Genomic DNA, 12,636 nt, shown 5'->3' on the forward strand with positions numbered 1-12,636 from the left:
GTATGTACTGTATGTTAGCAGGGTTTTACTGTATGTACTGAGATGTTAGTTTACTGGGTGATGTTACTGTATGTACTGTATGTGAGCTGTTAGCAGGGTTTTACTGTATGTACTGAGATGTTAGCAGGGTTTTACTGTATGTACTGTGATGTTAGCAGGGTTTTACTGTATGTACTGAGATGTTAGCAGGGTTTTACTGTATGTACTGTGATGTTAGCAGGGTTTTACTGTATGTACTGTGATGTTAGCAGGGTTTTACTGTATGTACTGTGATGTGTTAGCAGGGTTGTTACTGTATGTGGTGAGCTGTTAGCAGGGTTTTACTGTATGTGGTGAGCTGTTAGCAGGGTTTTACTGTATGTTTGCTTCTGTGTACTGAGCTGTTAGCAGGGTTTTACTGTATGTACTGTGCTGTTAGCAGGGTTTTACTGTATGTACTGAACTGTTAGCAGGGTTTTACTGTATGTACTGTGATGTTAGCAGGGTTTTACTGTATGTACTGAGATGTTAGCAGGGTTTTACTGTATGTACTGTGATGTTAGCAGGGTTTTACTGTATGTGGTGAGCTGTTAGCAGGGTTTTACTGTATGTACTGTGATGTTAGCAGGGTTTTACTGTATGTACTGTGATGTTAGCAGGGTTTTACTGTATGTACTGTGATGTTAGCAGGGTTTTACTGTATGTACTGAGATGTTAGCAGGGTTTTACTGTATGTACTGAGATGTTAGCAGGGTTTTACTGTATGTGGTGAGCTGTTAGCAGGGTTTTACTGTATGTACTGAGATGTTAGCAGGGTTTTACTGTATGTACTGTGATGTTAGCAGGGTGTTACTGTATGTGGTGAGCTGTTAGCAGGGTGTTACTATATGTACATATCACAGTGGAGTAATATCAAAACTGAGGAGCTGCCTTCCGTCGCACATAAAACCAACGTCACTGTCATCGATAATTACAATGAAAAATATCTGTTTGTAAATAAGCTAAGACTACATAAGTCTCGCCTAAAGAGATATTCAATTTACCGTCATACTACACAGTACAACAAAACCTAATACATTATATATATACAACACTACTATCTACTATAAAAAAACATATAACCGTCGTACTATATACTGTACAACAAACCCCTATATACTTACATCACTACCATCTACTATTTAAACATCCTACCATAGGGTTATAAATGAGCTTATTCCATATTGGCCCTGTTATTAGGCCAAGATCTGTGATATGTCCTCGGGCCAATGTAACAGACCGAGGCCTAATAACAGGGCCAGTGTGGAATTATCTGATTAATGATGCTTTTATTAATTAACTACTTTTATCATCAATCATAATCTTAAATTCAAATTAAAAAAAATACAAAAAAAAAAAAGAAGAAAGAACAAGAGGCCCATGGGCCTTAACGGTCATCTGATTCATGGCACAAAATAACAAAATCACAGTATAAAGTATTGGTTAACGATTAATATAAACAATACAAGGAGCTCCTTAGTCGAATATGTAAGTTTCTGAAATAGGTAAAGGTCATTTGTTGAACAAACTTGGTAGCCCTTCATCCAAATATGGTCGAAACCCATTCAAGGATTAATATAAGGAGGAGTCAAATTTTAAAGCCAAATTTCAGCAAAGCTCCCATTTTGGACCTCAGTCATACTATCCCCATAGGTCTTACCTCGGTCCTTTATAAAATATGATTGTCCTTACCTAAAGTTCCCCCTTCTGAATCAATTAAAACCACTATAGATCAATTTTCATTGAGATCGAAGACTGAAACCTTAAAACAGGAAGTGGGCCAGCGGCCATCTTGGAATACCAAAATCTTTACGAAAATGTTTGCATGTTGTTTGGCATCAATTAAAACCCCTACAGACCAATTTTCATTGAGATCGGAGACTGAAACCTTAAAATAGGAAGTGGGCCAACGGCCATCTTGGAATACCAAAATCTTTACCAAAATGTTTGCATGTTGTTCGGCATCAATTAAAACCCCTATAGACCAATTTTCATTGAGATTGGAGACTGAAACCTTAAAACAGGAAGTGGGCCAGCAACCATCTTGGAATATAAAAATCTTTACGAAAATGTTCGCATGTTGTTCGGCATCAATTAAAACCCCTATAGACCAATTTTCATTGAGATCGGAGACTGAAACCTTAAAACAGGAAGTGGGCCAGCTAAAATTAAGAAAATTTGCCCTTTTGGGGCCCCACCCCTCAGTTCCTAGGGTTCAGACCAGACTCATTTATATAAAATATAATTGTGTTTTCCCAATGATGTTTCACACCAAATATGGATAAAATTCATCCAAGGATGGAGGAGGAGTAGGATTTTAAAGCTAAAATTAAGAAAATTTCCCCATTTGGAGCCTCACCCCTCAGCCCCTAGGGGTCGGACCAGGCTCATTTATAATATGATTGTCCTTCCCCGATGATGTTTCACACCAAATAAGGATGAAATCCATCCAACGATGAAGGAGGAGTAGGATTTTAAAGCTAAAATAAAGAAAATGATTGAATTTACCAATTTTGAAAGTTTCAATCAAATTTAAGTTTAATTAATTTCTTGAGACATGATCAACATTCAGACGCTGAATGACCAACATTTTCATGCTAATATGAAAGCAGTTAATTAATATGTAATACAATGTATAATGAAACCTTTTACATACATCTACTGACGGTCAAATCTTTGTGCTGTTATTGAACAGTATACAGGACTCCGGTGTCTGCTATGCAGGTATACACACTCAACAATGGCATACATGTTGTCCTGTCCTGGTGAGCTAAATACTGATTTCAATACCTGGTCACAATTCACCTGTATTCTGTCCGCTTGATACACACTTCTGTAATTTGTATCCAGTGTAAATTTTGCAGGTCAAAACGTTGTTGGATTATAGTGCTGGATACATTTTTTATATATATTTATGTCACTCCACTTTGACCTCTGTTGGTCTTAAATGAGGTCAAGGTCATTCATTTCAATAAAGTACTATATTATATTTTACCATAACACTATTAATTGCTTATCATATGATGCATGCTTTTCAATACAATGAATAAACCACAATAATAAAATTTTCTATGTTTTCATACTAAATCTGGCTTTCTGATTGGCCGATTCTTTTTTCCATACAGCTATGGGGAAAAAAATTATGAGAATGGTGTGAAAAGCTGACAATATTTTTTACACTACACTGGTAAGCTATACAAAATATTCCTTGCTCAATTTCAGAGAGGAAATAAATAGCCAAATTGGCCACTTTTTGCCCTCCCCCTTAGGTCCCCAGGGAGTTCAGTCCAACCATTTGTACAATGTTGTGTGCCCATCCCATACGGATGTTATCAACTGAGCTAAATTCTGCTACGCCGTTAACATGAAGAAGATTATTGACGGACTGATGTACTGAGCTAAAGATGAAAAAACTGGAAGACCTCATTTTACAAAACACAGTGTTGCATTCAAAAATTATTATCTGGAAATATGACCCGTGTCGATACATGAATTTGTAGGTATGATATTAAGGCGTCAGTCATCAAGACTTGGAAGAATTTTCATATTACTTAACGGTGTAGGAGGTACGTCAATGAAGGCACTGGTATGTTGTTTGGATGTCTTACGAGGCCGCCATGATGTGTGGAAGTTTCGTGCTTTGACATCATCACTACTGACAGTATTGGTCTTGCCTGTAATTAGGGACATGGGGTTCTGTGCCATGGAGGTAGTGCTGGTGTAAGAAGACGAGTTGGTAAACGTTGACAAAGGAAGATCAAAGACAGGATTAGAAATATTCTCCCTGTTTCTAATTGTCTCTAGTGAGTGAGGTTTGGATCGAAGCATCTTTTCTACAAGGAAGTCTGAGGCGGCGTTAGATGCAGAGGTTGTCTGTGATTCCTGCAAGGATGAGTTAGGGTAAACAGTTGCTAGAGCAACCTGTTTTGGGGGAGGGAACTGAGTTGGTTTTGCCAAATTGAGTTTGTAGTTTGGTAACGGAGCACGACTTTTGCCAGTGAAAGCCCATATAACTGGATCAGAGTTATTGTAACGCTTACTCACTTTTTTTAACGCATTCAATGTTGAGTCTTTATTGGAGTGTTCTTTCTTCATTTTTTTAGGCTTTTTCTTCACCTTGAGTCGAAGGTCTCTCAATGGCTCAAGTCCTTGGTTGTGAACGAGAGGTTCACGATGGGAGAGAGGCAAATGGCGATATTGTTGATGTTGCACTCTGTGTTTAGACAAAGGCTCGCGATGAGATAGCGGCTCTTGAACTTCCCAGTGTGGAAGTGTCTTTAATTCCACAGCAGCATGGTCTATTTCCGGAATGTTGGAAAATGAATGATTTTCTGAAACTCTTTCAGGCATGCTTGCAGAACGTAGATCCTGTGGTTTTTGATGCTCCACTATAAACACTGGGTCTTTACGTAAGATATGATCCTTGGGTAGAGGAAAATGACTATTTACACAGTCCGTAGTCTCACTCAGAACTTTTTGTATACTAAACTCATCATCGTCTAATTCCTCTGTTGAATCTTTTTGTGACAAATCATCTGTGTTGCCGTTAGATGTTCTGCCCGATAAGTCATTATGATTTGAAGAATTGTTTTTTTGGTTTGAAGAATGGCCTCCCTTTGCACTATCTTCTTTTTCGAAATCTTCATTTCCCTGAGATTCTGATTGGCCGAATTTAAACATTTGTGTCACATGTGGTTCCGCGATTTCATCCCTGAGAAAAACAACAATGACCGTAATATTATCTGTTGAGCCTTGCTCTTTCGCCCAGGTTACAAGCTTATGTGCGACACCAGTTTTATCGCCCTTGGATTCTATGAGATAATCGTACACTAGTTTAGGCACTGCCTGTGGAGATACCATGTCCCAGAGTCCGTCACAGGCTAACACTATATAGTCCTCTGTACCGTGTAGGGGAACACTGGACGTGTCGGCGTCACTGGTGATAAACTTCTTATGGGCAGCATCACCTGTCAATACGTAAAGAAAGAAATCAATAGATAAAGAAATAAAGAAATCAATAGATAACGAAATAAAGAAATCAACAGATAAAGAAATAAAGAAATTGATACATAAAGAAATCAATAGATTAAAAATAAAGAGTTAAATCAGCTTATCCCATAACTATGCATGTTTCATTATGGTAAAATTATGTGATAAATTCCATAGCAGTTGGTTATCGTTTATGTTTACCAACATATCTCTTGATTCTGATTGGCTTTTAACATCGGACTACTTTTCATAGCACTTTTAAATAACATTACATTTAACAGTATAACAGGTAGTTGCTTATTTAACGATTTAAACAATGTAATATTGGCTCTCTATTTAGGCCCTATCATTATGTAATATTTTATGGCAAAACGATATTATTACACATTGTACGGTGGTATGTTTCCCTGAATGTAGACGAAAAACAAAGGATCACCGTGGTTTAAATATAGAAATAAAGTTATGGGATAAAGAAGTGCACAAACGAGTGACAGTTATTTCTCATTGTAGACGAAAAACAAAGGATCACCGTGGTTTAAATATAGAAATACAGTTATGGGATAAAGAAGTGCACAAACGAGTGACAGTTATTTCTCATTGTAGACGAAAAACAAAGGATCACCGTGGTTTAAATATAGAAATAAAGTTATGGGATAAAGAAGTGCACAAACGAGTGACAGTTATTTCTCATTGTAGACGAAAAACAAAGGATCACCGTGGTTTAAATATAAAATAAAGTTATGGGATAAAGAAGTGCACAAACGAGTGACAGTTATTTCTCATTGTAGACGAAAAACAAAGGATCACCGTGGTTTAAATATAGAAATAAGTTATGGGATAAAGAAGTGCACAAACGAGTGACAGTTATTTCTCATTGTAGACGAAAAACAAAGGATCACCGTGGTTTAAATATAGAAATAAAGTTATGGGATAAAGAAGTGCACAAACGAGTGACAGTTATTTCTCATTGTAGACGAAAAACAAAGGATCACCGTGGTTTAAATATAGAAATACAGTTATGGGATAAAGAAGTGCACAAACGAGTGACAGTTATTTCTCATTGTAGACGAAAAACAAAGGATCACCGTGGTTTAAATATAGAAATACAGTTATGGGATAAAGAAGTACACAAACGAGTGACAGTTATTTCTCATTGTAGACGAAAAACAAAGGATCACCGTGGTTTAAATATAGAAATAAAGTTATGGGATAAAGAAGTGCACAAACGAGTGACAGTTATTTCTCATTGTAGACGAAAAACAAAGGATCACCGTGGTTTAAATATAGAAATAAAGTTATGGGATAAAGAAGTGCACAAACGAGTGACAGTTATTTCTCATGTTTATCTGAACCTTTGTTAATGATTTTTCAAAATTTTAAGACACTCGCTAAAAATAACAATTAGCTCCAGTTTCATGATGAACAACAATGACTTATTGGAGAAGAGAAGTAAGATTGTTTCATTCCTCAGACATGACTTAAGGTGGTATGAACCCTTAAATACAACAATGAATCAATCCGGTTACATAGGAATTGTAGTCAGCCCAATCATTTAGTCTGGATACCAGCGATTTTTTCCCTAACCCAAAAACCTCTGATATAATGTTTTTTTTCTCTGTTGAATATTGCCTATTGGTAAATATATAATAAGATAATCATTCAAGATGGCGGACCAAAATGGTGATCCTATTGCATATGAATATGTAATAATCAGCAAAGAAAAAAACCCTATATCAGAGATTTTAGGGTTTTACCCCTTGGCGTCCATAGGGATGTTACTATAATGTAATATGAATGCTTTATATCCAATGCTTATCTTAAGAGAAGTCATTTACTTGGAAATAGCCAAATTGACCAAAAACATTTGTCAATTTCATATCGCAAACCTCAATAAGATATAATTATGCATTTACGGCATCATGCTAAACATCAAGCCCTGCAAAGCGAAAGTCTCGCCAAAACGAGACTTGGAAAGTCTCAACGAGACTTTAGAATCTCGCATCCCGCGAGATCTTCAGTTTTAAAAATGGCTTCATGCTAGCTGCAGTGCACGTTTGCAAGAAGTTTTATGGCGAATTCTAAAGGTGTTTCTTACGTCGAACCCACCCACAATGTGGAGTCGGGGGACGATAGGGATACCGGGCTTGACCCGGACTCCCGACGTGCCGGCGTACGTGGCCGATGTAGAGTTAGAGAGACCAGACACTCCTCTCCTATGTCTCAACCACGTGGTCGGAAAAGGGACAGGCACTATGGTGACCGTTCTTCTCTTTCTGATGATCGGGGAAAAGTAAGATCTTCTAGATATGATCGTTTTAAATGTTCTCGATCTCCATCTCATTCCAGAGATGTTTCTGATCGATCACGTTCTCGGTCTAAAGATCGTTCTGTTTCACGAGGTCCTAGCGGGGGCGAATCGTCGTATTCGTATACTAGACATAGTAGTGAGGACGAGTCGTCCAAGTCGTCCATCTCGTCTCGGCGTAGTTCTAGCCTAAGTCCACCACGTAAACGGAAGAAAGCTAAACGTAATAGCAGTGACTCTCGTTCCAATTACGTCCGTTTTGAGGTGGCCGACACGGAAAGTGAGAAACCAGAACTACCATCAGATATGGCAAATTATGTAATGAACAAATTTACATCTTTCATTCCAGAGAAAATTTTAATGGATAAGATTCTGGAAAAATATCCAGTGCCTAAGAACATTTCTGTTGGGGCACACAAGGTTGACTCTTATGTGCCAGAAATTTTTCAGTCAGTAAATCGCTCGTATGGTATGAGACAGACAAGAAATTAGATCTGTTTTCATGTCTAGAACTGGTAGAAAAGACTATAACATTAGTTGGTCAAGCATTCAGTGCTACTACCTATCACAGGCGGATGAATATCCTATACAACCTCACTAAGGATGTTAAGAAGTCCAAACACTTGTTGAAAGAAAACAGTGACAGGTTAACATCGGACAGTAAAATTTTTGGGAAAAAATTCTACAAGGCATTGGTTAAATCTTCAGCCATTTCCCGGGAGTCACGTGAGATTTCCAAGGAATTAGCAGCCAAGTCTAAATCCAGCCTAGACCGCTCTAGGTCAACGAACACTCAGAGGGACCAGGCTAAGCCATACAATAAGCCCTTTCAGAAGAAGGCCCCATTTCGAGGAGGAGGAAGTGGTGGCCGATCCAACTCTTTCCGGGGACGCAGAGGAGCCCAAAAATCCTATAAAGGTAGGTTTATTACCTTCATTACAGGTAAACAAAAATCTAGACGCAATACCTCAGACTCTGTTAAAAGTACCGAACGAACCTCCAGCCGAGTTCAGCTTGGATTTAAACCTCGTTCATCTAGAAATAAAGTCGCTTTCTTTTCGGCGTATGATCATAAACAAACCAGTAGGGGGTCGTTTAAGACATTTCATAGACAACTGGAAAGTTATCACTCAGGACCCTCAGGTTCTGGAAATGGTACAAGGGATAAAAATTCCGCTGGTCAAAGAACCCTTTCAAAATCGGATCCCATCACCATGGGTGGAGGGTCAGGACGCACATTTGATAGAGTCAGAGGTACAAACCATGTTGGAGAAGAACGTGATTGTCAAATCGTTTCATTGCACGGGTCAGTTTCTAAGCCCTGTATTCTTGGTTCCAAAGAAGGACGGGGGAAATCGTCCAGTAATAAATCTGAGACTGAATTCGTGTGTGGAGTATCAGCATTTTCAGATGGAGGGGGTACAGTCTCTAAAGACACGGATTCAGAAGGACGATTTCATGGTAAAACTAGACCTAAAGGACGCTTACTTCACAGTACCGGTCCATCCAACTCATCAGAAATTTCTGATGTTTCTTTGGGGGGACCAAATATACATGTTTGTAGCAATGCCCTTTGGGCTAGCTCCATGCCCTCGGTTCTTCACCAAACTGATGAAACCAGTGGTAGCCCTCATGAGAAGGATAGGTGTCCGAATGGTAATTTACTTAGACGACATGATTCTTATGAACCAATCCAAGGAAAAGCTCCTGATGGATATACACTCTCTGAAATTCCTGTTGGACCAACTCGGATTTCTGATCAACACAGAGAAATCAGTTTGGATCCCTACTCACGAGATAGAATTTTTAGGCTATCTAGTCAACTCAATGGAAATGACATTGTCACTACCTCAAAGGAAGGTGTCAAAGGTCATCGACAAGTGTCGTCATTTGTTGACAAACAAAATAGTCACAGTGAGGGAGATGTCAGAGACTTTGGGTCACATGACCTCGACCTTGCAAGCGGTGGCTCCCGCCCCTCTGCATTACAGACATCTTCAAATGTCCCAAATCCAGACCTTCCTATTGGACAAATCTTACCAAGCGTTAGTAACTCTCTCCTCGGATTGTCTGGGGGAGTTGAGATGGTGGATCTGTCAGATGGAGAGTTGGAATGGGAAGGCTATTATAAATGCAGGCCCGGATCTGATCATAGAGACGGACGCCTCAAAAAAAGGGTGGGGGGCGGCGTCAGGTACCAGCAGGGTTCAGGGCCTATGGACTTCGGAGGAGAGGACATGTCATATCAATGTGCTGGAACTGAAGGCAGCACTATTAGCCCTGAGATCCTACACAAAGGAAAATTCCCCAAGTCATGTTCATCTGAGACTAGACAATCGGACAGCGGTAGCATATATACAAAAGATGGGGGGGACCAAATCTCGCCAGCTACTGTTGCTGACCAAGGATTTATGGGATTACTGTCTGAAAAAGGGAATGTATCTGACAGCAGTTTGAACACGGAGGCGGATTGGCAATCTCGCAACTTCCAGGACAGCAGCGACTGGCACTTGAAGGAAGAGGTGTTCAATGCTCTAAACCGTCTCATGGGTCCATTCAAGCTCGACTTGTTTGCGAGTCGGCACAATCACCAAATGTCCAGGTATGTGAGCTGGCGCTCAGACCCATACGCAGTCCAATCGGATGCCTTCCAAATGAGGTGGACAGAGGAGGGTTTGTACCTATTCCCTCCGTTCTCCATGATATCGAGGTGTCTAATGAAAGTACAATTGGAGAAGGCCACTGTAGTGCTGATAGCGCCGACGTGGCAATCTCGTCCATGGTACCCGTCTCTGCTGGGCATGCTAGTGGAGACTCCGGTGTGACTACCCCCGTACAAGGACCTCCTAACGTCGGTAATAGGAGAGTCCAACCCGCTATTAATCCAGAACAATTTCAGGTTAGCGGCGTGGAAAATCTCCGGAGACAGGATGTTGGTAGAGGAGTTTCGGAAGAAGCTGCCAATATCTTGGCAGAGTTCTCATGGAGGAAAGGCACTAACACTGCTTACAACAGCTGTTGGCGTCAGTGGTGTTGCTGGTGCAATAGAAAACAGTTTGATCCATTTCGGACCCCTGTGGTAAACGTTGTTAACTACCTATCTGAACGTTTCGAGAAGGGAGATAAATACAGGACCCTCAACTCTCGGAGATCTGCTATTTCAGCATTTCACGAGATTGTTGACGGAACTAAGGTGGGTCAGCATGACCTTGTAAAGCGTTTCTTAAATGCCACCTTTAATGCTAGACCTCCACAACCTAGGTATATGGGCACATAGTGTGTTGATATGGTATTGAGTTTTCTTGATCTCGAATCAATGTCTGTTCTTTCAGATAAGATGTTGACTTGAAGGTCAGTATGCTATTGGCCTAAACTTCAGCGAGTCGAGTTTCTGAGCTTTGCGCTCTAGACACAAAGTTCATGTCGGATACAGGTTCCAAATTTACTTTCAAGTTAGCCAAACTTACGAAGTCTCGTCGTGTTGGAGACTCCCCTATTGAGGTTGTGTTTCAAGCTTATGTAGAAAACCCCAATTTGTGTGTAGTACAGACTCTCAGAGAATATCTGAAGAGGTCCGAGTCTTGGAGAAATCGTGACGCAACTAGTCGAACCCAGATTCTACTTAGTTATGTAGAGCCACACAAACCGGTTGTCTCGTGTACAGTTGTGGGCTGGTTAGTTTCCCTGTTAGGTTTGGCTGGTGTTGACACTGACAAGTTCAAGGCACACTCTACCCGCAGTGCCTCTACTTCAAAAGCTCGGGCAATGGGACTATCTTGCCAGGAAATAATGGAGAGAGGCCACTGGTCAAAAGTCTCCACGTTCTTGAGACATTATTTGAGGGAATCTTCTGATCTATCGAGTAAAGATAACTTTCAGAAAGCAGTGTTATTTGTAGGTTAGTACAGAAGTATGCTTTAAACATGCATAATTATATCTTATTGAGGTTTGCGATATGAAATTGAGAATTTCATCAGTGCATGTAATGCACACAATGAAATTAGAATTTCATGAGCAAACTGAAATAAGATATCATTCCCAGGACCCTTACCCACCCTCTTTCTTGCTTACAAGTTATCTTTGTATTGGTTTTGGTTTATTATAAGAAATGAGTTGTTTAGTATACATGGAATGACTTAATGTACATGATGTCCTTTCTATACACACGCATGAGCAAAGTTGGCTTGCGTTCCATATAAGTTCCCCTTTTTTTATGTTACAGGAGGGAAGAGCGCAGGTGATGTCTAGACAGACAATGAGGACGGGTTAGACGAGTCGACAGACCGATGTCCTTCCATGGATTTTTGAAATTTAAATGGAATTTTGATGTTTGATGCAATAAATATTGCAGTGTTTAATGTTTCTCTTTGTTTACGTTTTCCTTTACTATCATTCTTCCATTTTTAAAACTGAAGATCTCGCGGGATGCGAGATTCTAAAGTCTCGTTGAGACTTTCCAAGTCTCGTTTTGGCGAGACTTTCGCTTTGCAGGGCTTGATGTTTAGCATGATGCCGTAAATGCATAATTATATCTTATTTCGGTTTGCTCATGAAATTCTAATTTCATTGTGTGCATTACATGCACTGATGAAATTCTCAATTTTGACTCTTCACCCAATACGGATGCTAGCAATGCAATATGAGATGCATTAGCCTATTTGACCAATCAAGGTCAAGGTCATTCATTTGAATTTACTTGGCTTATATCCCAGCATGCTACAGGCCAAATATCAGTACCTTGGACCTTTTAGTAATTGAAAAGAAGTTGTTGGAATGAAAAGTAATGCACAGTGAATGTCAGACAACAACGGACAAAGTACAAATTTTCATTATATGAAATTACAGTACATGGGATTTATCCACGCAATGGCATCCATATCTCGATATGTCACAAAAATACCAAACTCAGAAAAGTTTGTTTGATAACACATAGCAACAAGCGTGAAACTGTTACATGCAGTAAAACACGGTTATAACGATCCTGACCGATCACATCATTACCAACATAGTGCAGATATCTTAAAAGAAACTTGATGGGGAACTATGTTATAACCATGAATTTGGTGTCAACGTGTTTGTTATAACGATGAATCTATTGTAAATATGTGTGTTAAACCATGAAATTATGGTTATCGTGTTCGATATAACCATGAATTTTTTGTAACTGTGTACTTTAAAGCATGAATTTATGGTTAGCGTGTTCGATATAACCATGAATTTGTTGTGAATGTGTTTTACTGAATACATCTCCTTCATATTCTTTAGAGAAATATGAAGTTAAAACTTATAAAATTTCGTTGGGAAATAAACAACACTTCACACGT

The 12,636-nt window shown here is 39.4% G+C and overlaps 2 protein-coding genes across 2 annotated transcripts in view; one reads left to right on the plus strand and one right to left on the minus strand.

Moving 5' to 3' along the window:
- Positions 1–403: 403 nt before the first annotated feature.
- The window catches only part of LOC138331088 (uncharacterized), a 55,418-nt gene continuing 43,185 nt past the window's right edge, over positions 404–12,636 (minus strand). The window contains exon 8 of the mRNA XM_069278546.1: positions 404–4,985. Within this exon, the coding sequence (XP_069134647.1) occupies positions 3,535–4,985 (1,451 nt within the window). The 3' untranslated portion in view covers positions 404–3,534. The remainder of the gene's footprint in view (positions 4,986–12,636) is intronic.
- LOC138331087 (uncharacterized) lies at positions 7,887–11,587 on the plus strand. The gene is made up of 2 exons (XM_069278544.1): positions 7,887–8,230; positions 11,535–11,587. Exons 1-2 carry the CDS (start codon positions 7,888–7,890, stop codon positions 11,558–11,560), a joined length of 369 nt encoding a protein of 122 aa, XP_069134645.1. The 5' UTR covers position 7,887; the 3' UTR covers positions 11,561–11,587.

This window comes from Argopecten irradians, chromosome 9 (assembly GCF_041381155.1).
Source record: "Argopecten irradians isolate NY chromosome 9, Ai_NY, whole genome shotgun sequence".
Taxonomy (NCBI): Eukaryota; Metazoa; Mollusca; class Bivalvia; order Pectinida; family Pectinidae; genus Argopecten; species Argopecten irradians.